This window comes from Micromesistius poutassou (assembly GCF_964030765.1).
Source record: "Micromesistius poutassou genome assembly, chromosome: 3".
Lineage (NCBI taxonomy): Eukaryota > Metazoa > Chordata > Actinopteri > Gadiformes > Gadidae > Micromesistius > Micromesistius poutassou.
Window position 1 is genome coordinate 14,084,522 of NC_140273.1, and position 24,549 is coordinate 14,109,070.

The 24,549-nt window shown below is 45.6% G+C and overlaps 1 protein-coding gene across 1 annotated transcript; it reads left to right on the forward strand.

Moving 5' to 3' along the window:
* The first annotated feature begins 434 nt into the window (after positions 1-434).
* fhip1aa (FHF complex subunit HOOK interacting protein 1Aa) lies at positions 435-23,890 on the forward strand. Its single transcript, XM_084464906.1, has 13 exons — positions 435-613; positions 7,087-7,162; positions 8,279-8,500; positions 13,533-14,225; positions 14,618-14,776; positions 14,917-15,003; positions 15,269-15,436; positions 16,660-16,739; positions 17,195-17,403; positions 18,383-19,405; positions 19,753-19,931; positions 20,543-20,663; positions 21,551-23,890. The coding sequence occupies exons 3-13, from the start codon at positions 8,393-8,395 to the stop codon at positions 21,742-21,744; spliced, it is 3,021 nt and encodes a 1,006-aa protein (XP_084321032.1). The 5' UTR covers positions 435-613; positions 7,087-7,162; positions 8,279-8,392; the 3' UTR covers positions 21,745-23,890.
* The last annotated feature ends 659 nt before the right edge of the window (positions 23,891-24,549 follow it).

The following is a 24,549-nucleotide window of genomic DNA, read 5'->3' on the forward strand; positions in this document are numbered from 1 at the left end:
CACTAGATGTCACTATATGATAGGTCTTCAACATCGATAGGCAAGTAGCCTAATAATTATTCTGTTAGAAAATAGGCCTATGCTATATTAATATGGTAATGTTGCCTGCCTCTCACTGAATACTAAAACACACTTGAACTTAGAAAACATAAGTTACATTGTCACCAAACGGGATTCAATACGAGGCTACTTAACATGTTCCTGGGAAACCGGTGGTAAACATAGGCCTCACATAAATAATTGTAGCCTACTAATAATTGGGCAAATATGCCTAATAGCAGGCCTTACGATTAAATGAAATAAAAACAGTCAGTAAACTGTAACGTTCGAATGCAGTCATCAGATTGCATGTCTAGGGGTGGAGCGTTTAGGAGGGGATTATAGTTGGAGTTACCTATATGTTTCGTGGACGTCTAGGTTTTCAAACGCTCAGAAATAGCGGTTCAGTGTAACGTGATTCTCCGCTTTATGTTATTCAAAACAAAACATTCCCGACATTTATTCGGCGGTTGCCGTTCGGGAAGGCGTTGAACCGGGTAGTGGTAGTGCGCTCAGCCTGGCTGGCTCCGTCGGTAGTGGAGAGATTGCGTCCTTTCAGAGGACACCTTCGACGGTAAGTGATATCGACAAAGAAGTAGACATGGTTTACAAGTTGGTCATTGGGTTTCTACCTAGACGTAAAACTTGTCTTTGGAAAATAATCATGAGTGTTGTTGAACCGTTTATTTCGCGTGACTTGAGTGATTGATATGGTCAACCGTGGGAGTTGTCAGCGGCGTTGTAAGAGCTAAATCCCCGTTAACTAGTTTATACTTTTACACACAACGTCACGTAGAGTTAAAGTGCGGGTTCTTCTGACGTTGTGTATGTAATATATGTTGGGTCACGTGACTTTTATGTTTCCGCTGGGTTCCACGTGTTGCCCCAATAGTAGCCTGTATTCTACGAGAAGCAGCACGTTTTTACCTGATTGATTCCCGTCTCGATTTCAGAGAGAAGAGAACCATGATCAAATCGAGGTTTAGCCCGAGAATACCCAGTTCCAATGTTGCATGCCACCAAAAATAGGTCTGAGCATTGGGTGTCTCAATATGCTCATCAAAGTTTCATTCTTTGACATCTTTTATTTACCAGATGTTAGGTGTGTGTGTCACTTCCTCGTAGGTATCCCTTGACAAGGGCATACGTTCTTGACTAAATCAATGTTGTACTATGCACATATGTTGGCAAGAAAAATAAACTGAAGTAAATTGTGCTGTCTGTCATCGAATATGGATGCATAGAACATGTACCTGTGTGTGTCTTGAATAGTTTCATAACTGATTTGAATATGTAATTTAAACAGATTGTAATGTCCACGGTAGGCCAACTCCCTGAACTTGCTGAGAGGCTCAGGAATTTACTTGGGACTTGTGATCCCCAAAGTTGTTTGGTGGAGGATGGGTGACTACTCTGTTTGCTTTTCATACCAACTATATCACTAGATGTGATATGCTGTTTGAAGCTACTTAAAATATTCTACAAGATGTAGCAGATGCCAACCATAGTTCTCATTGCTTGTTACCATACCAGCTAAACTTTGTCGGTGGCCGACTGAGGTTATTGCATAATAGGTTTAAATACAACAACACATGCAACAGCCGTTGCATTGTCTATGGAAAAATGGACATTAACAAACATGTCCTTAATTAGTAAACAGATGATGTCTCAGAATGAGCCAAGTGCAGGGGAATCTTGTTAAATAAGGCTTAGTGGCCGACTTTATTAGGTAAGACCAACGCACCTCAACTAATGCTCCGTATATAGCAGGCCTGGCACGCTATACGTACACTGCTTGGATGTTACTACATTTGCTCCTTACAAAGCGAGAGAAGCAGTTCCATTTGACTTTGCAAGAGTCATGATCAGCAAAGCAGCGAGCACTTGCTTGGTGAAAGAGATCCTTGAGAAACCGGTATTTCGTCTTTTCTTTTTTTCTGTTGCTTTAGTCACAATGGGGTTTAGCCCAGCTCAGCACAGTCCCGTGTCTGGGATTACCTGCAGCTTTACCATGGGAACCGGCCTGTCATCCAGCTGAGACGCTGGCTGTCGCCTGCTGTCAGCCGTCACACGCACCTGTATCCCTGTATGGTATTCAGTGAGTTCATGCTGGGTGTCCTATTTGTTTTTGTTTGCCAGTTGACGTTCTGGATGTTCTGCTCAGTCATAACGTTTGACTTTTTGACGTTTGACGTTTGCACTTGTCCTCTGCTGCTGATTCATCCGAGTGGTTAATCAGTTTGTTTTTATTTTTTTTAGCACTTTTAGTAGGCTACTACTGCGTGTTTGTGTCTGTGTTGAATAGATTGACATCAACAGAAACTAAACTTATATTTGCTGTATTCAAACAGCCCAGAGCATGTTGATTTACATCTCTTTTGCATCGACTCTTATTACTGGGCAAAACAGCCTCCACGTGTGTAAGAGTGAATCAAGCCTTTTAAACAGCAGTTCAAAATGTGTTGTTCATGAATGACCCAATAATAAATGCAGCAGATTCTTCTTGGTTAATTTAGTTCCATAGTGATGATGAGTGTGGCACAGATGTGGATTGCTATAGGTTGTGGTTCTGAGATATGGATTGATCGACGTATCGTCCTTGATATGTTGTAGTTCTGAGATGTGGATTGATCGACTCGTCATGCTGTACGCTGCTCGTTAGAAAATGGTGATGATTGAATGAGGTTGATTTATCGATTCGTCGTCCTGTGTTTTGTAGCTCTGTGATCTGGATTGATCCATATCTTGTTCTGAGACGGGGAGGGATTGACTTGTCATCCTGCATTGTTAAACATGGGGATGTGTTTAACAGATGGAAAAACAAAGATGAACCAAAAACGTAAGCAGTCGCAGTAAGAACATGGAGCATGCCCTGGACATCGGTTTTTACCAATAAGAGTATTTAATTATGTGAGTCTATGTAAATGAAAAGTGAATGTGACTGATTCACCTTCATTTGATTTATCATTTGAATGTACAGCACACAGAAAATATTTTCCTGCCTTCTACAAACGCATCTAAAGTACTACCACGATGCTGGTTTTCAACATAGATTAATAGACACACACACACACACACACACACACACACACACACACACACACACACACACACACACACACACACACACACACACACACACACACACACACACACACAATAGGGACAGAAAAAAGGAATATAAACCAAAGCCTAGAGGTAAACAAGATCAGATCTCCCTGTGCCAGTATCCCTGACAGGAAGGAACACACAAACATGCTCTGGGGTACAGTTGTCTTGTTCACTCCCTTACATGTGTAGTCTCTGTGTCTCTCTCATGGGTATCAGACCCCCATCTTATCAGACCACAGCAGACAAGACTACACTCTAGCCCCCCTCCAATCCTCTGAAGACCTCAATTTATTCATGGTTTGATCTTTTTCAATCTGGCACACGATCCCACATGGTTTCTGGTGGTGGCATCACTTCTCTCTTCATCTCCTCTCGACATATAGAACAAACTTTTTATTTCTATTTTTTCTTTCTTTATTTCTGCCAATCTCCCTCTTACTCTCCTGTACTGTACGTGTTATGGCTACTGCTGTGTCTATTAACCTTCTCCTCATGTTGTTCCCACCTTCTCCTTGTGCATCCCAGGTACACTAAGTAGGCTAAGCCATGTCTGTTTGAACTTGTTAGTGAACTCTTGTGATCTCTACTCTCTGAACGCTGAATCAAACAGAAGCAGAAGCAGAAGCAGAAGCCATATTTTATTTTGACCTTTATTTATCCAGGGTATGCCCATTGAGATCAATTTACTTTTTTTATGAAGACTTGACCAAGATAGCAGTTTACAGGGTGAGTATGGCCAGACATCACTTACAACATGAAGACATGAACTTCAGGAGTCGGTCTCCATATTGAGTCCTGCAGGTGTTGGACAATCCCCAGCGCAACCTATTTTAACTTAATCCACTCTACACTCTGCTTATGTAACCCCCCCAAGTCTTGACTGATTAGCTGTTTGTAAACCCCTGTACAGCCCTTAGTCAGCCCCCAATGGCTGCTACTGTTGGTGACGTTGCTGTTGTTATTGCTGCTCTATTTAAGCTGCATAGAAAACAAAAGCGGTTGGATAAGTTGTTTTATGGCGGTATCAATGGAGGAGGTTATCAGGGAAGGGCAGAGTATCCTAGTACCCTTTACTCAGAACTTTAACTGCACTGCAAGAGATTAATGTGTCACTGATCAATTGATCAAAGCCTTCTCAGTGAATGGACACGGCCATAAGACTATGAATGGATGTCCTACTCCCCTGAGCTCTGATTGGCCAGGCCCATTTGGGCTATTAATAGCCATTACCTAGCCCTTTCAGCAGCTTCACCTGTAACTGTAATGTTATCAGTTGACTGTGGCATGATTATTCGGTTGGCAACTGAATTTTCTCACCTCGATAGAAATATTAAGATAATTGGTTCATCACAGGCTTGTTTTTTGCCTCTTAACCTCCATTTCTTTGAGTTAGTTTAATTATGTGTTTCCTATTTTGTTTAATTCTTTGAGGCATTATTTGCCCCAGCCAACCTCCAAACTAATTCAACCTCTTTTACCTCTACGCCGGAATAATCAAACTGGTATAATAATCTACAGGTTAGCTTTGTATAAACATGTTATCTAGCACTTAGTTCGTGCCATCGTTCTGCTCAGTAGTAAAGGTCTGGAATGTGAGACACTCATTCGTTATATCAATAAATGATGAGGAACCCCTGCGGTGCTGAGGCATGTTCTCTGCATGCGCAGCAACAAGACCAGGGCTGCTCGCTGACTTGGCACTCCGCTGTGACTTTCAGCAGCCCAGCGCCGGAGAGGGCGTGGCTGCAGGGCAGGGCTCGCCTTGTTTGCATGGAGACCACACCCTCTTAATGCCAAACCTCCGAGGGCCTGTGGAAACCCGATTCACAGGCTTTGAACAGAAAGGAAGATAAGACAACAAACCCCCCACCGCCCTGTGCTCTGCTTCATTGTGTCGGATTGCGTGACGGACCGCTGTGACCACACCCAACAGGTGGATCGTGACTTGGCTTCGTTAACAAAGTACCACCACAGCCTTTATCGTTGGAACAACAGATTTAGATACCCCTCGGGCCAAAAGAAAGGGTACTTTTTGTCCACCGTAAACCATCTACCTCAAGGGAAGACCTGTTTTTGGTAATGATAATATTCAAAATATGGTGCAAAAAATGTCATCAATGCAAAGAAACAATATTCTGCTTATTTTTACAAACGTCTGCTTTAGTTAAAGGAAAACCCGCTGCTTGAAATCAAGGCTCTCTTCCATAAAACCCTGCAAAGACTGATGATCCAAAATGCTCTGCTGCTGTAATCTGGTGGTGGTGGTGGGGGGAGCTTAGCTTGGCCTAGCCACGTGCAGGCTGTGGAAACGTACACCAGAAGCCAGCTAGACGGCACATAAGCCACTGTGGAGAATCCATACCACGGTGATACTAACAGGCATTACAGCACCCCGTGTGTCCTGTTCCCTTGTATACAAGGACCGGGTAATGTAATGCTAATGTTATGTTAATATGGATTGATCCTCTTATACTGGTATTAATGCCTAGTCTAACACTGGGAAGTGATATATAGTGATCAGGAATCCATATCGGTACACCTGATTCTCTCTCACATGCGGCAAAGCATGTCTTCCCTTGGTTGATGGCCATAGAATAATTATCAAACATTTATGTTCAGAAAATCAATTTGTTCATGTGTGTATTTTTGAACAAGAAACGTTAAAAAAGTGTCATCTGTGTTTAAGGAAATAAATGTTATAGTTAGCCCCTAATCACCCTTTCTTGAATACCAGTGTTGGGCATGGCAGTTGCAGACCGTTTCTGCCTTGTTTATGTTCTGGGTTTGATACTCGGTCTTCAGAGACATGAAGCACCCGTTTGAAGTCTGCATAATAACTAAATTGCTGTAACACTAGTTTCTCGCGCGCGCGCGTGCGCACACACACACACACACACACACACACACACACACACACACACACACACACACACACACACACACACACACACACACACACACACACACACACACACACACACACACACACTCCATGTTTTCCTGTAAGGCTTAGTGGGACATTGGGTTGCTAAAGTCATCAAAGTTGTTTCATTTATAACTAAGTTATAAGGTTAAAAAGGTATATCCATCCTTTTCCTCAACAGCCTTAAGATTGCATATAGATGAAGGACAACTGCAATCTTTGGCGCTTCACTGGAGATAAATAAATAATTTAGGCATTTGTACTTGGAAAATAAGTAAAACCTACTCTTCTAGGTTTTGAGAAAGTCACATGGTATTGTCCTGTGATTAAGGCTAATCACTTCCTGCACTGGGCTTATCCAACAGCCTGCCCTAACAAACTAACTCGGAAAGACAGACGCCACAGCCAGCCTCCAGAGACCGGCTGTGGACATTTCCGACCACTGATAGCCACGTGAACGGACGTATTTTGTTTAAAAATAAACCAGTAACATTTTATTTGTGTTGCCATGTTGTTTATATAGCACTCATATAATACATTTTACATAAACATTTTAGAAATTGTTCAAAGTTCAAAGCTTCTTGTTGAAAGGAATGTTTTCAACGCATCATTTGTACTGTCATATTTTACTCTGATTTTACACACACACACACACACACACACACACACACACACACACACACACACACACACACACACACACACACACACACTCCTTTCTTTTGGTCTCCGATCGCTTATTGTCTCTCTCCTCCCTCAGACTCTCTGTTGTCTCTGTGGTCAGTGCTCCCATAGTCTCCCACTTTCTCTCTCTCCTCCCTCAGTCTCCCACTCTCTCTCGCTAACCTCCTCTCACCCTCCGGATTATTCACATTCTCTGAGCATCTTACACACTTCCTGAAGCTGGCTGAAAGTGGGCTCCAAAACTGAGAAATATCTTCATATCTGTATCTCTCTCTCTGTCTCTGTCTCTCTACCTCTCTCTCTTTCTCTCTCTCTCTCTTGCTCAATAGGACTGTGGATGACCACTCTGTCCCATTAGAAATTCAACCATTCCAAGACTCTTCAAAATGCCATGCTTCGGTGGAGGTAAGGGTTACACATGCACGCATTATGGCCAACTGCCACGCTAGCTTGCATTCCTGAGTGAATTATTCTCGAGTCAACTTAACAGAAAGCAGATGGTCAGGGTGTAGAAATCTGAGGGGCGTGACTGTTTTTTATGAGGAATCAGTGGTTACTATTAGCCAGAGTGTATTCAAATGAAGAAGAGGAGTGAGCTTGGATTGGTTTAGAGGTTGTTTTTGGGGAAAGAACTGAGGCACGGTCCAGCTTGTTGGTTGAGCATTGCATCTTTGAAATACATGATGTGAATTGGGTTCAGTTTGTGTTATGACACTTATAATAATAAGCAATAATTATGTGATAGGAATAATATAATATAGAAATAATATCTTTATTGCTCCTTTACAAAATCACAACATCACATATCACATATCAACAAAACCAAACGACATGAGTATTTAGTAATAAACCTGTTACTATTTTTGAGTTTTTTTCATCTAATTTTCATCATTTTAGGACAACATAATGCTATCCATAGACATACCTATTTGTAGGACCTATACAGGCGTATGACAAACAAAGTGACCGTCTTCCAAGCAGTTACATCAGTTGCTTAAACCCCACGGCTCTGTGTCGTCCACTTTTATTCTGCTCTGCTCGTCCAGTGCTCTGCGTTATGTCAGCATCTGATATCATCAGAGATCTCTGTCATGATGTCAGATGCCTGCTGCGAGCATGTTGACATTGTTGCAGTCAGACTCTGTATTCCAAAAATGCACCAGAAACATTCTGGAATGTGGTCAGGTGACCTCTGCAAAGCCCTGAGAGATCCGAGTTAGCGAGAGGCCCTACAAGAATATCTCTCTCTCTCTCCCTCTCTCTCTCTCTCTCTCTCTCTCTAATTGAGTCATGGGACTACGCCCGCTCAGTTATTGTTGTTCTCCTTGCTTCCCTGTCATGGCTACTGTGAAGGGATGGAGAGAGAGAGATGTGTAGTACACGTGTTTGTTGCTATTACAAAAATGCAGTAACCATGAAATACTGGTTAACAATACTCTGGTCAGATACTCTAACATCCTAGTCAGTATTTAAAGCTTTATTAAACCGCATTGGGTTCCTGTTTGTATGTCTCTATTGTAGGTGTACTACTGCTGCTGCTGTAGCGACGTCCGCAGCTGGCCACAACTGAGGCCTGTCTGACCCCTGACCCCTAGCGCAGGCCCATGCTTTAGCCCAGACCATGACCAGGTCGCCATGATGGCCTCCATGGTTGCCAACGGAAACCGAGAGGGGCAGCCTCTGGTCCTCAAAGGTGTGGACCCAGAGACCTGCATGATCGTGTTCAAGAACCACTGGACTCAGGTAAGGTGCCTGGGGTCAACCTCTCTCCTGCCAGGGCAACGGGGGGTGCCTGAGCCTCCCTGTGCTACGCTAACGCCTGTTGGTGGTTGCCTTGCAGGACTTGGTGTGCATGTACAGTGTATGCATGAGAGGCAATTGTGCATTGAGATATAGGTTATAAAAGGTTGGAGGTTACGTTTATAGTTAGGTTAGAAAAGTGCCATGTGAGCCAACCAGTCAGTGTTGACCCTTTTTTATTATTAGAACGTGCCTTCATTTGTCTCATGCTCAAACACTGCTTGGAGATCATAGAGACCGCTTTCCAACAACACTGCCATTCTGTGCCAAGGCGATGGATACAGTACGATGGATACACCATGGCAGATACAACTTGGAGTGGGCCCCTCTGGCCCAACACCAAGCACTGGAAGTGTGTTCGTGGCCATCTTGGATTCTTGGCTCTATAAGCCTCTCAGTGTGAGTTCGTCACCCCTGTTCCCTTCAGTGGAAAATAGAGTGACTGGCGTTGCTGTATTTAAACCTGAGTAACTGGTTTCACTGCAGCCATGACTTTGGTTCCAAATGAGATATTTTTTTCTTCTTTCCTTCAGACCAAATTGATTTAGAGAGAGTAATTCCAGGGTTGATTGAACCGTGGGTGGATTCCTGATTTTCTTCTCTTTCTCAGTTGAAGTAATTTGGATAGAAGTGATGGTGACAGAGAAAAGGTTAGGTAGTGCAGGTTTAAGTCATTAGAAAAGTGCTGTGTCTTAAAGTAAGCCTTTATTCTATAATTTGTGGTACTGAGCGACTTTTCAATTTGTGAATATCTTTTGTCTTAGAGAGAGAAGAAGTTGCATTGTTTGTTTCCGAAATAAAATAAAATCCCTACCAAACATGGAGAAAGGAGGATGAAAAGGGCAGCATAGGCAAGTTTAACTATAAATCTTATCTTACTACTATATAATAGCAGGCCTGTTGGACAAGTCACTCGGACAAGTTGGTCAGTGCGCATGTACCAAGCAGCATGCAGCTCACACACAAACACACAGCACGCGCAAATGCACACATACACTGCACTCACGCGTGCACATACAGACTGCATACACACACACGCACACACACACGCAGACGTTTCAAGACAAAGGAAGCGTAGGACACTGCATACGCACACGCTGCGCAAGCACACACACACATGCATGCGAAGACGCACACACACACGCGCATGCGGACGCAGACGTTGAAAGACAAGGGCAAGATTGATCCCGCAATGTCTTGCGATATTGATATCCCCCCCTCCCCCCTTCCGTCTGCTTTAACGGCCCCGCCGTCGTCAAACTCTGCCAGGTAAGACGTTCTGCTATAGACTGTAGAAATTGTGATAAAAGAAGTGAAGAGGCAATTTCTCATGTCGACAACGAAACGGCAGGTCGTTAATTTTATCGTATAAAAACCGTTAGATTCGCGCCGACCGGCATATCAACACACAAGTCACGTAATCTCAATGATGTATTCTTCTGGTAAAAAAAATAATAAAATAAACATCTTAAAGTCTCACGTCAGGTAGCCAATGTTCAATCCGCAATCTTGCCAATCACACCCCCCCTTCTCCCTCTCCCCCACACAAGTCTGTGCTTTATTTCCCTATAGTTAGGTAGGTTGCTGCCTTAGCTGTTGTTACACTTAGTTTATTTCACTTCTGGTGCTTCTGTAAATGAACACAATTTTCAGCTGTTTGTTATTATTATTTTCAAGTAACCAATAGTAGTTGCCATGCAGTTTTTTTAAGCCCTTAATAACAGTAAAAGCGATTGAATAATTGATTTGCATCCATAGTATACTACACTTTCCACTTTCCACTACACTTTCCATTAAACAATTAGCCCTGTAACCCATAAATTGACAAATTTTATAATGTCATAAAATGCTCACACACTAGCTGCTTTCAGACACACATGTATTTCCTGATATTCTCCTGATAGGCCGTATGTGTGAACACCATATCCTGACATTTGTACCCTGAAAATTTCCTCAATAATAGTACCCCTGAGGTAGTATTTTTTCTGTTGGAATAGTAAATTACCTTATATGTGAATGACGAGTAGAAAGTCGCTATTTCTCACACCACTTGAGTGGGCTTGTTGATGCATGTCATTGAGTGGCCCCCTAAATGATAATCAGCCTGTTGCCTTTTGTTCGTTGAATGGTTAAAAAATATTTAAATGTTGGCACTGCTTTCAGAGTCATTCGTGGTGAACGCTAAAAGATAGATCTTATCATAACCCTAAAAGTACAGAAATAAATTCATACAATACATGAGTTCACAGCTGCACGAGTATAGCAAATGTTTTTTTTATTATTATTATTATTATAACAGTCAGCTGAACATTATAGGGTCCCGTCCTTCCACTCCCTGTTTTCTCAGTTAAACACAGAAATCAACTGCATTTGTGTTTTATACACCAAGTGCTTTATATGTGAAATGAAGCAAAAAAATATGCTCTCTTTCTCTGGTAACGCAGTCGTTTGCGATGCCTTTCTTCTTTGTAGATTCTTCTATTTGTCTCTAACTCATGCTCCAATCTTTCATCGATCAATGTTTCAGATTTTTTGGATGCAACGGAATATATGATGCATCATTTAGCAACATTTAAGATGATCGCGATGAGTTCTGCCTGTTCTGCCTCCATTTTGTCTATGGTGAAATCAAAAAAACTACAGTGACAGCGGCCACACTTATCCCGCCTCTTGCGAACTTAGACCCTACGTCATACCCCGCCCCTTGCAAGCATGCCCCATTAACCCCCCTTTGATTCTACTGATGTCTAAACGACATAAAGCATCAAGTGTGAATCGCCCTCAGGGTCAAATCTCATAATATACAAATGCGGCAAAAATGTGTGAAAAAAGTATAACATGATTATGGTGGCTTCATAACGTTAGGAGAAATTATGCTTGCTTCATTACGTAATAGGTGAACCAAAATGTTACACGTTGTAACATTATAGGGAAAATGTTATTATATTATGTGCTCAGAAATTTGTTACATTATTGACTGTGGTTTCCACATTTTAGCTATCTAGCTAGTTTAATTACAACTAGAGGTTGAGCGTGAGCAATGCATGCGCGAAAACTCTAGTATAACTTAAAATTACTTCCCACTCTCTATTTCTTTGACAGTAAACAATGAGCTTTAAATGCAAAACATCTAGCATAATGGAGCAGTGCTGCATGGAGTCTCCTACATGGTTTAGCTAATCATTACCATGATTAGAGCAAGTAACCGTTGCACAACCTTGAGATATGGTTGCCTCATGCGGTAAACCTGAGCCCATTCTATACAGTATTCACACACATTTGGATCCCTGAATGCAGAATTATACACAGCCACACTCTGATCATTCTGGCTACAACCTCTGCGGGTAATCACAGCTCATAATGTTTGCCACTTTCTTGTAGAAATCAATATCCTTTGAAACAAATCCAAGATGTCATTCAACAAATGCATCTGTTGATAATGCAGATCTCTGCCATTGGATGAATGCAGTCCTGTGGCTCGGCTAATGTGTGCTCTTCTCCGGTTACAATCACTCCCTCTGCCTGTCAACTCACGGTGTCCTTGCTCCTCCCAGCCCTCACCTTTCCTCTGTCGTGACAGCAGTGTACACATGATTCACCTGCTCTGCTACTGTCCCCCAATGCACGGCCTGCCTCTGTTGATAACCCCCCGTTGCCATGGCAGCGGCAGAAGCCCAGGGACACTAGGGCCATTGTTGTTGTCTCTCTGACTACCCACACACAAGGGAGGGAAACGACACACAGCACAGCCACCACAAAGCAATGCTTCACGGCCCGCACACAGCGCACAGATGAACCCTGTCTGGCCGTGTTCTCCACCTCCGTTGGCCTTTATTCACCTACAGCGGCCATCTTGGCTCCGGCTTGGCTCTCAACACTAGCGAGATGGTGGAACTGAATGTATTCAGTAACGACCCACAGGTTCGTGTTTGCACCAGTGCAGGCAACAGAAGCGTTGTCGAGTCGTTTGCTCAGCTCAGACGATTTGCGCATAGTGCCCTCCATGTCAACTTTGAATGTTCGATTCTAGTCTAAATAAACCAAGCGCTTGTAGAATGGAGATATTTCTCTCATGTCACCCGGGCTGTTGTCACTGAGTGATGATCTTTTAGACGTGTGAGGGCAACGCAGCGGTGGAGCTCCACAGGGGCCCAGGGCCAACGCTGGTGGAGAAGGAGGTGGAGGAGGTATGCGCTCCCACGGGGGGGGCCAGAGCAAGCAGCACAGCTCAAAGAGCTGACGGAGGCTTCTATTAAAAGAACATGCTGACTTGTTACCGCACGTAAAGTGGAGGCCCGCACCGTGGCCAATGTAGCATGTGCTGAGTCCAAGGAGCATGCGTTTTCACCACAGAAGGTACAGCTAGGCTAGCATTAGCGATAGTGTTCTACAACGCTGATGCATTATTAATGATGTGAATGAAAAATGTATTGCCTGTGAGCTTGGAGGGCATCATTCACAGTCCACTTTTCCTATGAATTGTTTTCCATATGATATGCTTTATATAATTTATGTTTGGCACTCCTATTTAGGCATTTAGCAGATCCGGTCATGTCAAGGAAATTGCAGTGTTTTTATTTGAGATGCACGTCATAAATAAGCAGGTCGACTAGCGGACATTCTTCAAAACCCAAAACCTTTTGGCTAAGAGGCAAACACACCAGATCTGTCCTGCCCCGTCTAATACTCTCAACGTTAAAATGCTAATAAGCACAGCTGCTACTATTTCTAAATTCTGGAATGGCTCTCTTCTATCGTCCAATTACTGTTACATCTACTGTATCCATTACTGTCTACTTACTGTCTCATCACGGTACAAAGCACTGCTCCTATACCTTTTAACCCTGGCACTTGGAGCTGCAGCTCTATTCCCCCGGTGTCACACTTACCAGCAGGCTTATTTTTAACGCTTTGCCTGTTGACAAAGCAATGCTGTGATGAACACACACCCTCTTTCTCCCCCCCCCCCTCCTAGGTGGTGAAGATCCTGGAGAAGCATGACCCTCTCCGCAGCGGCGGCGGTCTCCCCTTGCTGGCGAGCATCAGCCTGGGCGTGGGCGGCGGCGGCGGCGGCGGCGGCATCCGCTTCGGCCCAGTGCCCAGCGTGGACGAGGCGAGCGCCGTGCAGAACTACGTGGAGCACATGCTCTTCCTGCTGATGGAGGAGGACAGCGGGCGCGAGGGCGCCATGGGCCCCATCCTGGAGTTCGTGGTGATGGAGAACGTGATGGAGCGGCTGTTCGTGTGGAGCCTGCGCCGGGAGTTCTCGGACGACATGAAGCTGGAGCAGCTGAAGATGTACGAGGCGCTGGTGGGGCAGGCGCGCCAGCCGCTGCTGCACCACAAGCCGGTGCTGCGGCCGCTCATGATGCTGCTGTCGGCGTGCTCGGCCACGGAGGCGCCGGGCGTGGAGGCCCAGCTGGTGCTGCTGCTGCACCAGCTGTGCTGCGTGCTGGCCAAGGACCCCTCGGTGCTGGAGCTCTTCTTCCACACCAGCGAGGACCAGGGCGCCGCCAACTTCCTCATCTTCTCCCTGCTCATCCCCTTCCTGCACCGGGAGGGCGGCGTGGGGCAGCAGGCCCGCGACGCCCTGCTGCTCATCATGTCCCTGTCGGCGGAGAACCAGCGCGTGGCCGAGCACATCGCCCAGAACACCTACTTCTGTCCGGTGAGGGGGGGGGGGGGGGGGGGGACACTGAGGGGTCTTCTCTGCTTCCTGTGGTTTCACCCCACTTAGTCGTCGAGTTTGTTTTGGCGGCACTATAAGTGCGTTTCGTTTAGCAGATGCTTTTTTTAATTTCTTTATACAAAGGGCTACAGGGTGACTTCAAACGCATCAAGGAGCAGGTAGGGGTAAAAGCATCATGCTGATGATGCCTCCAGGTGTGCGCCGGAGATTGAACCCAGTACAGTTTGGGCTGGGAACTGAGCACCTTAGTACCCTAGACACGGCGCTATCCTGTGACACCTTAAAGTGATTCCATTGCATCATCTGTAATCATTTCCCTCTCCTTGAAACTCGAAGCTGATCATTTCCCTCCGTCTCTGCCCCACCCATAGGTGCTGGCCACGGGGCTGAGCGGTCTCTACTCGTCCCTGCCCACCAAGCTGGAGGTGCCCAACGAGGAGTGGCACTGTCTCCATGGAGACGACTGGGCGCGCATGCCCCCCCTCGTGCAGTTCCTCAACTCACTTGAGTTCTGCAACGCCGTCGTACAGGTGCTTAGAAACGCGCACGCACACACACCCACACCCACACACACACACACACACACACACACACACACACACACACACACACACACACACACACACACACAATCAGACCCACTGATGTCAGCCTGTGTGTCTCCCACTAGGTGGCCCATGCTGACATCAGAGAACAGCTGCTGGGATACATCTACAATGGCTTCCTCGTGCCAGTCCTGGCACCCGCTCTTCATAAGGTCAGAGGTCACCATCCTACTCAATAAACCTTTTGGTTCTACTTGTAATATATATCATATATGTGATATAAAAACAATGAACAATCAATTAATTATTCAACTATAGATTTGACTAATTTAGACGTACTGAGACAAACACGTCTATACCCAGATTGTACTCCTGTTGTTAGCTATGTGAGTGTACTGTATGTGTAGTGTATTGACTCCCCCACTCTCTCTCTCTCTCTCTCTCTCCCTCACTCCCTCTCTCTCTCTCTCTCTGCAGCTGACCCTGGAGGAGGTGATGACCACGACCGCCTACCTGGAGCTCTTCATCAGGTCCGTGTCGGAGCCGGCTCTGCTGCAGACCCTGCTGACCTTCATCCTGCTGCATCGCCACGACAACGTGCACATCCTGGACACGCTGGTCAGCCGCATCAACACCCCCTACCAGGTACCCTATGCCATCTGTGCACTCACTCACTCACTCACTCACTCACTCACTCACTCTCTCAAGCCGCATCAACAAAACCCCATTCCACATACCGCCATGCACGTGCCTTTAGTCATGAATGCGCACAGTGTCACTCACTAACTATGTGTGCACAAACATATATGCATATTCATGCATATTCAGTCCCTCGCTCAATATGTATTTATGCACACATGCTCATTCAGTACCTATACAATACCATTACCTCAATCCCTATACATACATTCAAGCATGAATATTCACTAGCTCGTTATGTGTGCATATCCATATTTGCTCTCACACACGCTCCAGCGCACACATGCACACACAACAGTAAACAGCACAAACTTCATTCAACATGAGAGAAGAAATGTAGTGGACTCGCCCACCCTAAGGCATTGGATCCTATATTAATATTTAATCATTCCAGCACAGAGACCTGCAGAATGTTGCCATGGTGATAAGCAGTCGCAGTGCCTATGTATGCTATTCGCCATGCAACGTGATCAGTGATGAAATGTCATAGGAATGGTGTTGCGTGTGTGCGTGTTTAGTAGTTGAATGTGTTATTCAAACAAAGTTCACATAAGGTATCGTCAGATATCATATTCAAGAAAGGTAAATAATATATTAGTTGCTGGAACACTGGAAAGCCATAAGCTGTTTGTTCCATGGTTTGTGAACGAGGAGTAAGCACGCAGCCTGTTGTGCACCGTTCCTCCGCGTATAACCACCACAATGTAGAACACGAGGCTAAAACAAACCATAACGCGATCAAACATCCTTCCACCCTCGTTGTGAGAATGTATTCATTGTCCTAGTCTTTTTTCTTTTCGTCTTTGTAAAACCTGCAATGAACATGATGTTGGCTGAGGAAAAACATTTTTTTTTGATTCTTTATAATTGAATATGCATCATTAACGATTCCGTTGGTAATGAGGGTATTTCAGAAGTGAACCTCTGTGCCAGCCTAAGCACAACACTGTTTCGCTTAGGAAGTGGAATCGACCCGTGTTGCAAAGGGATTGTAATTATCCTACAAGTCCCTGTCTCCCATTAGAACTCCTCTGCTGTGCCTCAAACAAAAAGACAGTTATCTCTAGTGTTCATAATGAAGCCTTCCCTCTGTTGCTCTTATTTAATGATTTTCTCTCTTTGAAATGCTTCTCTCCCTCTCCTATCTCCTCTCTCCCCTCTCCGCTCAGTTGGGAACGGTATCTCTGGCTCTGTTCCGCACCCTCATCGGCTTGTACTGTGAAGATGTGATGCTGCAGCTCATCCTGAGGTACGAGAAGCACGCACGCATACACGCACACACGCACGCACACACGCACGCACGCATACACACACGCACACAAGCACGCACGCACGCACGCACGCATACACACGCACGCACGCACGCACGCACACAGACACAGACAGCTGCCACACATCTAATTGGTTTACTCTGTGATGAGCGTCCTCCACCCCCTGCAGTCGACTTGTGTCCCCGCCTGGCTCCTTCTAACAGTCTGTCTCTCCCTCTCCTCCTCCCCTCTCCCTCCCTCCCTCCCTCCTCCCTCTCTCTCTACTTCTTACCCCCTCTCTCTATTTCTTCCTCCTCTGTCTCTCTCTCTTATTTCTTTTTATTTTTCTATATATTCCCCTGCAATCCTGTGTCTCTCTCTCTCTCTCTCTCTCTCTCTCTCTCTCTCTCTCTCTCTCTCTCTCTCTCTCTCTCTCTCTCCCTCCCCCCCCCAGGTACCTGATCCCCTGTAACCACATGATGTTGAGTCAGAGGTGTGTGGTGCGGGAGAGGGACTGCTACTCGGTGTCGGCGGCCAAGGTGCTGTCGCTGACGCCGTCGTGCTGCACCCCGGAGCACGCCCCCCCGCCGCTCCGACAGCTGGACTCCATCGTCTGGACCCGGGGCCACGCTGCGGGCCCTGGGAAGCATGGCGGCGCCACAGGTGTGTGTGTGTGTGTGTGTGTGTGTGTGTGTGTGTGTGTGTGTGTGTGTGTGTGTGTGTGTGTGTGTGTGTGTGTGTGTGTGTGTGTGTGTGTGTGTGTGTGTGTGTGTGTGTGTGGGGGGTCGTAGCGTGATAGGCTTTAGAAGGAGAGTATTAATGCATGCACTTAAAGCTGCACTATGTCACTTTTTCTACTGCTGCTATTATATCGAAACTAGAAGGTTTCTCAGGAATAACATGCAGCCATCCACAAGTCAATCCGTCCTGGGCATCTTTCTCCACTTTTGCCCTCACCCCCGTTCAAGCCACTAGGGGGTGGCTAATGGGGGAACTTGGCACCATTATAATGCCGGATTAGGTTCAGGATAGGATAGGATAGTTAGGTTGGTAGCGTATTCAACTCCTATCCAACAGGTACTGGGTCAACTCCCCCCCCCTGTAGACCTCATTTAGCATGATTCCTGACCCTACCCTTGGAAAGATAACCAAAAAGTGATAGTAAAGTGTTAACTGTGTTAATAGTGAAAACCTCAGATCCTTTTTACCGCTGTTCCTCAAGTGCTTGTAATGCGAAAACAACAACAATCAAAACATTGTCAAAGCCCTTTCAAATAGCTTCTCTGATGTCAAACAAAACGAAAAAGATAAAGTACACCAAAATATAGTAAATAATGTTTTCCGTAACATCTGTACAAAGAAGTCACTGAGGGAGAGAGGGGCCTCTGGCTGTTTGTCTAATCTGAACGTAATTGGCAGATAACGTATAAGCTGACGCGTCGGAGCGCTCCCGTCTAATTGCGACATCTCCCACTGGTAGGATCCATTAAGGAGGTTTACCCCCCGCCGCCGCTCGTCAGCCTCATTAGTTCTGCACCGTGTGAGCGCCGGCTGAGGCTGCAGCCCGCCGGCGCGTAGCGCTACTCAACAAATCGTCTTTTGCCTGTGTTTTTTAACCTGACGCCGCCGTCTCCCCTCCCAGACGGGGCGCGGGGTTCCCAGTCGGACGACGCCGCCGCGGACGTGTGCGTGATCGGCTCGGAGGTGTACCTGGACGTCAGCTACCTGCACTACCTGTACGACGCGCGCCTGGGCATCTCCGAGTGCATGCGCGCCTGCCAGGTGTGGTCGGCGCCCTACGACGGCCGGGACCCCCCCGTCGAGGAGTACCCCTCGGAGACGCGCCTGGGCGGCCCGGCGGCCCCTCCCCTGCCGCCCCTGCACCCCGCTCCCCCGCCGCTGCCACCGCCGCCGTCCTCCACGTCGTCGTCGTCGTCCGCCCAGCATCGCCAGCCCCCCGCCGGTTCGGCCCCGCCCCCGGAGCCGCCGTCGACCAATCAGCAGGAGCTGGAGTGGGACGACAGCTACGACGCCTGCCCCGCGCCGAGCGCCGGAGGGGCGGAGCCGGAGGCGGGCAAGGCCCTCCCGGGGCCCCCCCCCGCCGCCGAGCCCCCCAAACACATCCAGGAGATGAGGCGGACGGCCATCATGCTGGTGCAGGGCTCCTACATCGAGGAGTCGGACTTCCAGGACGACGTGATGGTCTACGACCTGGTGGCCAAGAGGACCACCGGCGATGCCGGGGGAGGGGCCGACCCGGCGGCCCTCAGGGGCCCCCCGGGCGGCTCGGACGCGACGGAGGCGTCGGGGAACGGGCCGAGCCGAGCGGATTCGTCCGCGGGCGGGGACGACGTGGGCCACGGGGACTCCACCTCCTCCTCCTCCCCCGCCGAGGGGGGGGAGAGAGACGGCGACGCTGAGCCGGAGAGCCCGGGGGTGGACGACCTGCTCACCCAGTACCAGGAGCTCATCGGCACCCTGAGCGCAGAGGTGGGCGGAGAGCCCGCGTGTCCCGCCCCCACCCTGGAGGAGGAGGAGGAGGAGATGGAGGGCATGGAGGTGGACTACTGCTCCTTCTCTGCGGACACCCCGGAGCCGGAGAAGGTCCAGTCGCCGCTCGGCCCCAAGCACCCCCGGAGCCGGGCCCACGCTGTGCCTTTTACAGGTGAGACCGCACAGGAACCACGGAGACAGGAGAGATACACAACCCAGCAGTCATTATGAATATGAAGCCATTTTCTGATTTCGAACCAGAACAAAATTCCAAATCTGAATACATAGTATATCTTTTTTTTGATTGGCTTTTGTGCCTTCATGAAAAGGGCAGTGAAACCAGTCAGGAGAGTCGGGTTGAAAGACAGTAGGAATGACACGGCATAGAAAACACATGTCGGAATCTAACCCAGGTCCCTACTGGTCCTATTAGCCTTTAGCATCGTGGCATTACAACATCATAAAAGAAAAATCATAAAATCCCAACGGGACCTTAAAGCGTCTCCCGCCCGTGTGCAGGCCCGTTTGTCAGCGTGCTGCTGTCCCGTCTGGAGAACATGCTGGAGAACTCGGTGCACGTGAACCTGCTGCTGACAGGCATCCTGGCCCAGCTGGCCGCCTACCCCCAGCCTCTGCTGCGCTCCTTCCTGCTCAACACCAACATGGTGTTCCAGCCCAGCGTGCGCTCGCTCTACCAGGTAGGTGTGTGTGTGTGTGTGTGTGTGTGTGTGTGTGTGTGTGTGTGTGTGTGTGTGTGTGTGTGTGTGAAACTGAGTTGCGTAAAGGTTTTGAACACAATTTTCATAATAATGCGTCTTAAAACATAAGACTGGAATGATATCGTTAATGAATACCAATGTCGTGTTTGTAATATCCAAATTAGTTCTCATTCTAACATCCACATTTTTTATAATATACAGTTATTTTTGTGTTTGTGCTGGTAATGCTGAGATCTTTATCAGCAGATTACTATTTAAAGTAAGGTGATCACAAAGAATTTTCACATAAAGATATTTCTGTCAAGTCAATATCTATCACCAAATGGGGAAACACAATGGTGACTGAGCCTATGGCCCACTGTTGAAAGGCCTTGTATTTGCAGTATTATGAGCTCAACGAGCTGGATGTCGGTGGGACACTGTATCTCATGGACAAATTACCATTTACTGCCAAAGGTGTCGCCATAAAGAACCAAAAGGAAATCTTCAAGATTGCCGCTTACTTTCAGCAAAGTGGTTGGGAAACCATGAGTGCTTGATCTTTGTGTCCTTGTGTGTTTGTGTGTGTGTGTGTATGTGTGTGTTTCCAGGTCCTCGCCTCCATCAAGAACCAGATAGAGGATCTGACGGAGAGCCGGAAGGACTTCCCAGGGATGATCACAGCTGCACAACACTGGCTTCTGGCAAGGGAGAGCTCCCTCGGACCAGCAGGTATATATGCATCTGTCTGTCTGTCTGTCTGTCAGTCTACCTCCCTGCCTCCTTCCTTGTCTGTCTGTCTATCTCTCTGTCTGTCTATCCGTTCAGTAGATGACCTGCAGTGTAAAATGACACCTAGATTGAGGAAATGCATTAGAAAGGTATTTAAACCTCTTGTATGTATAACATATAAGTCTGTGTTTGTAAACCAACTATTGTTAGGACTGTGATGGAGCATCAACAATCATATCAAATTGGATTCTATTGATTATTGCCATTCATCAATCACTGTGTTCTATATTGATTGATGAATGCTTATCCATCGAAATTGGTTTGCTGGTAAGGGAAGATGCTGTTGATTAGCTTCCATTTGATTCTCCTTGAACCCCTGCCGAGCTAATCAGGATCTGCAGCATTATTAATGTTGAGCTCCCTCCTGGATTTTAAAGTATTTCTCTCAGTGGAGCTGAGTTATGTCTTGAGCATAGGGAACAGATGAACATCGCTCAAGTTTAAGACATGCTGCCGATGGAGATCTGGAGACAAATTGACACACACACACACACACACACACACACACACACACACACACACACACACACACACACACACACACATACACACATACACACGCGCAGATAAGACTTCAAACTAAGTGATGGATCTCCTTTAAACAGAATACACAAGCTGTGTTCCCCTCACTTTGTTGATTCCATTTCAAAAATGTTTGAAAGTGATTATTTCATGAAGGGCATAAATAGTAATGAACAGAATAAATACGCAGACTCAAAACAAGATTAGAACCCAAAGTGTGGGTGCATTTAGTGTGAACATTCGCGGGGATAAACTCACTTGACACGGCGAGAAAAGAAAAACGTGTGTGTGTGTGTGTGTTTCAGACTCAGCCAAGGGAGGAGCTGGTGCCATCGTCTCAGAGGGGTCAAAGGTCAACACCTCTCCGCAGCCCAAGGGCGTGGTCTCGCTGGCCAACACGGAGGTGTTCGCCACCGTGCTCTTCACCGAGTTCCTGAAGGAGCTGGCGGCCATCGCCCAGGAGCACTCCATCCTCTCTTACATTCCTATGGAAGAGTGACACCAGCCGCCCCCCAAGGCCTCCACCCACTACTGCTATTCAAAGAACATTTTTAAAGACTTCCTTCTCTGCTTCAAGCACTAAACCACGAAGAATGAAGATTTCTGAACATTTTTACAAGATTTTTCTTCAAATCAAATAGTGATAGATGATGTGTTTTTATTCCAAGAATGTGTCGGGTTTGGTGGAATATCTGCACTAGCCTACAGTAAAGATAGGAAAGATATACTTTTAAAATAATGGGATTGTTAGGTATCAACCAATTAAAGGGTCTGAATTTTCAACAAGTCTATACTCTGATGCACCCCCCCCCCTATATATAAATATTTATTTTAGCAAAATATAGCAAATATTTGTAACTACAGAATAGCTTATAATAGCCAGATTCAGGTCAACCAACCAAAGATTGAATCGTAACTATTCTCTTGAGTCAGATGGATCCAAGATGGCTACTCTGTGAATAAGGCCCAATGTACAACATTACCATATGGCTTATTTTTAAGAAGCCTGCTGAAGTACACGCAAAAATAAGGACAGAGAAGCCACAACTATAATGAAATGATGTCAATGACCGTAATCTCTCTGCTACTCGATAGCTCGGCCTGCCTTAGACGATGTTTGCCTTTTTGTTGCCATAGGATGACACTAGCCAGCCCAGTATGAAGGCTCTCTCTCCTCTGTTGCTCGGACAGATGAGAAGCTGGGTTAGGATTTGAATACAGCAATTGTTATTCACAACATAAGTTTTGCTATTTTATTTTTTTAGCGACATTATCATTCTTCAACGTAATATTTTTAAACAAATTGTTTGTTAATTTCGGTTCAAACTGCACTTCAGGAACCAATGAGTACTTATTTGTCACAATTCAAAATAACACTCCGGCAAGAAATTCACATTCAGGTGTAATATGTGCAAAAATTGACTGTTGACTTGTTTGGCACAAATAGAATTGTTCTTGTTGTTCTATTTTTCCTTATTTAGTAAAGCTTCATTATATATATTATTGTATGACAAATGTTTCCAAGAGATATATCACTATGCAAATGAAAGATATTTTGGGGTATGACTAGGTATTTTGCTTTGGGAATGGGTATTTAAGCTTTTTTAGATTGTTAATTAATTGGTTCTCTATCGTTTATTGTGTAGAGACTATAGTTGTGAGGCGCTGTTCTATACTATGGGAATGCGTTGAGCCTTGTATGGGGTCTGTGTAGTTATGATAATGTCACATTGAGGCGGGTGTTTGTTGATTTACTGTGTCACGTTGGAAACAGTCAAGACCCCAGACAGGGGTTGTCCATCCTACATTATCTCATGTTCTGAGTGCACATCTCGCATCAGAACGTGTCATTAAGGTTCATACTGTTACAGAGCTCTCCTCTCTGGCGTCTCTTTGTAGAGCAGTGTTTACTCAGTGCCTGATTTTGGATTTTGGTTAATTTCTTGCCTTGACTTGCCTCACGGATTAACAAAGGAATAAAACCATATTATAGTTACCTCAAATGTTATACATCTGTATACTGCAATTATTGTCATTGAGCAAAGGAAAAAAAAAAAGGAAATGTATATTGTCTTGTTCAGTGACAACTGTTGCTTGTTGCTGGTTTTAACGGTGGGTAGTTTGCCCCTTTTATTCACGTCTTTTCATCGCTTTATATCCGGAAACAACATGGATTATGACATTTTTGGAGGGTTTTATGTAAACAGGGATTTCATGAACAAATTTAATTTGTAGACATAAGCAAGAGTGGTATTTGCCTAAGCATGAAACTCTAACTATTTGATTAAAAATATTGAACTTCTTTTAGTCGTTTTGTAGAATTTAGTGAGGAGACTTCTACAAAAGTCAGCAACCCTTTTAAATTGAAGTTACAGAAAACATGTCTGTATTTGAAGATTGTTTATATAATATATATGTGCTGATTCTACTATGCGGTAGAATCAAATGGAATGTACTGAGGACAATCAAAGTCATTTCACTATCTCTTTTTGGGGATAATGCCATTTTCTCTTTCAAACTGAGGGTACTGTGGCACTTTGATAACGTTTTTATTCAACACCGCTCTGCAGTGGATTTGAGGGCCCAAACAGTTTTTCTATTTTGCATAAAGGCAGGTTATTCTTCCAATTATTGCATTTGTGCAATTGTGGCATTTAAATGGAAAAAACTTTTTCTGTATGTTTGTATCCAAAAGAAACGTGTTTAATTTGCAGTGCAGTCTTCAAAGGTGTACACCTAATTAAAGCATTGCATTTTTCTATTCGGCTGCATTCGGATTTTTGAGACACAAAGGCATGTCCTGTTTAATAAAAACCTCTAGTCAAATCACGCTGTTTGCCCTTTTATTCGCAATCATTCAACCATATTTTATACTTGCACTTCACGGTTTATTTGAAATCGTTCGAGTGCAGTTTCAGAAATCGTTTCAAGTACAAGGACATATCAAGTAGCTGTCAGCTATGACTTCATGTCAACCCGAAGGTATGTTCACCAAAGATGATTTCTGAGTCACACACACATCAAAGGTTATAGGAAATGTAAACAAAATAAAGTAATCCAAACTTTTGCAAACTTTTAAGTCGAAAATAACCACAGGGTTTAAAGACCTGTCAAATAAGCAGGGGTCGTGTAGTGCAGTGTTCCAACCACCTGAGGGAGCCTATTGTCCACAAGCCCTGACATTCAACCCAGACAAGGTCAAGAGTTTGAGGAACAGCACGGATTGGCACGATAAGAAACCACCATGTCTATTATACTGACTGGCAGTTCCATACTGCACAGAATAAGATGGTGTGAAGCTTTG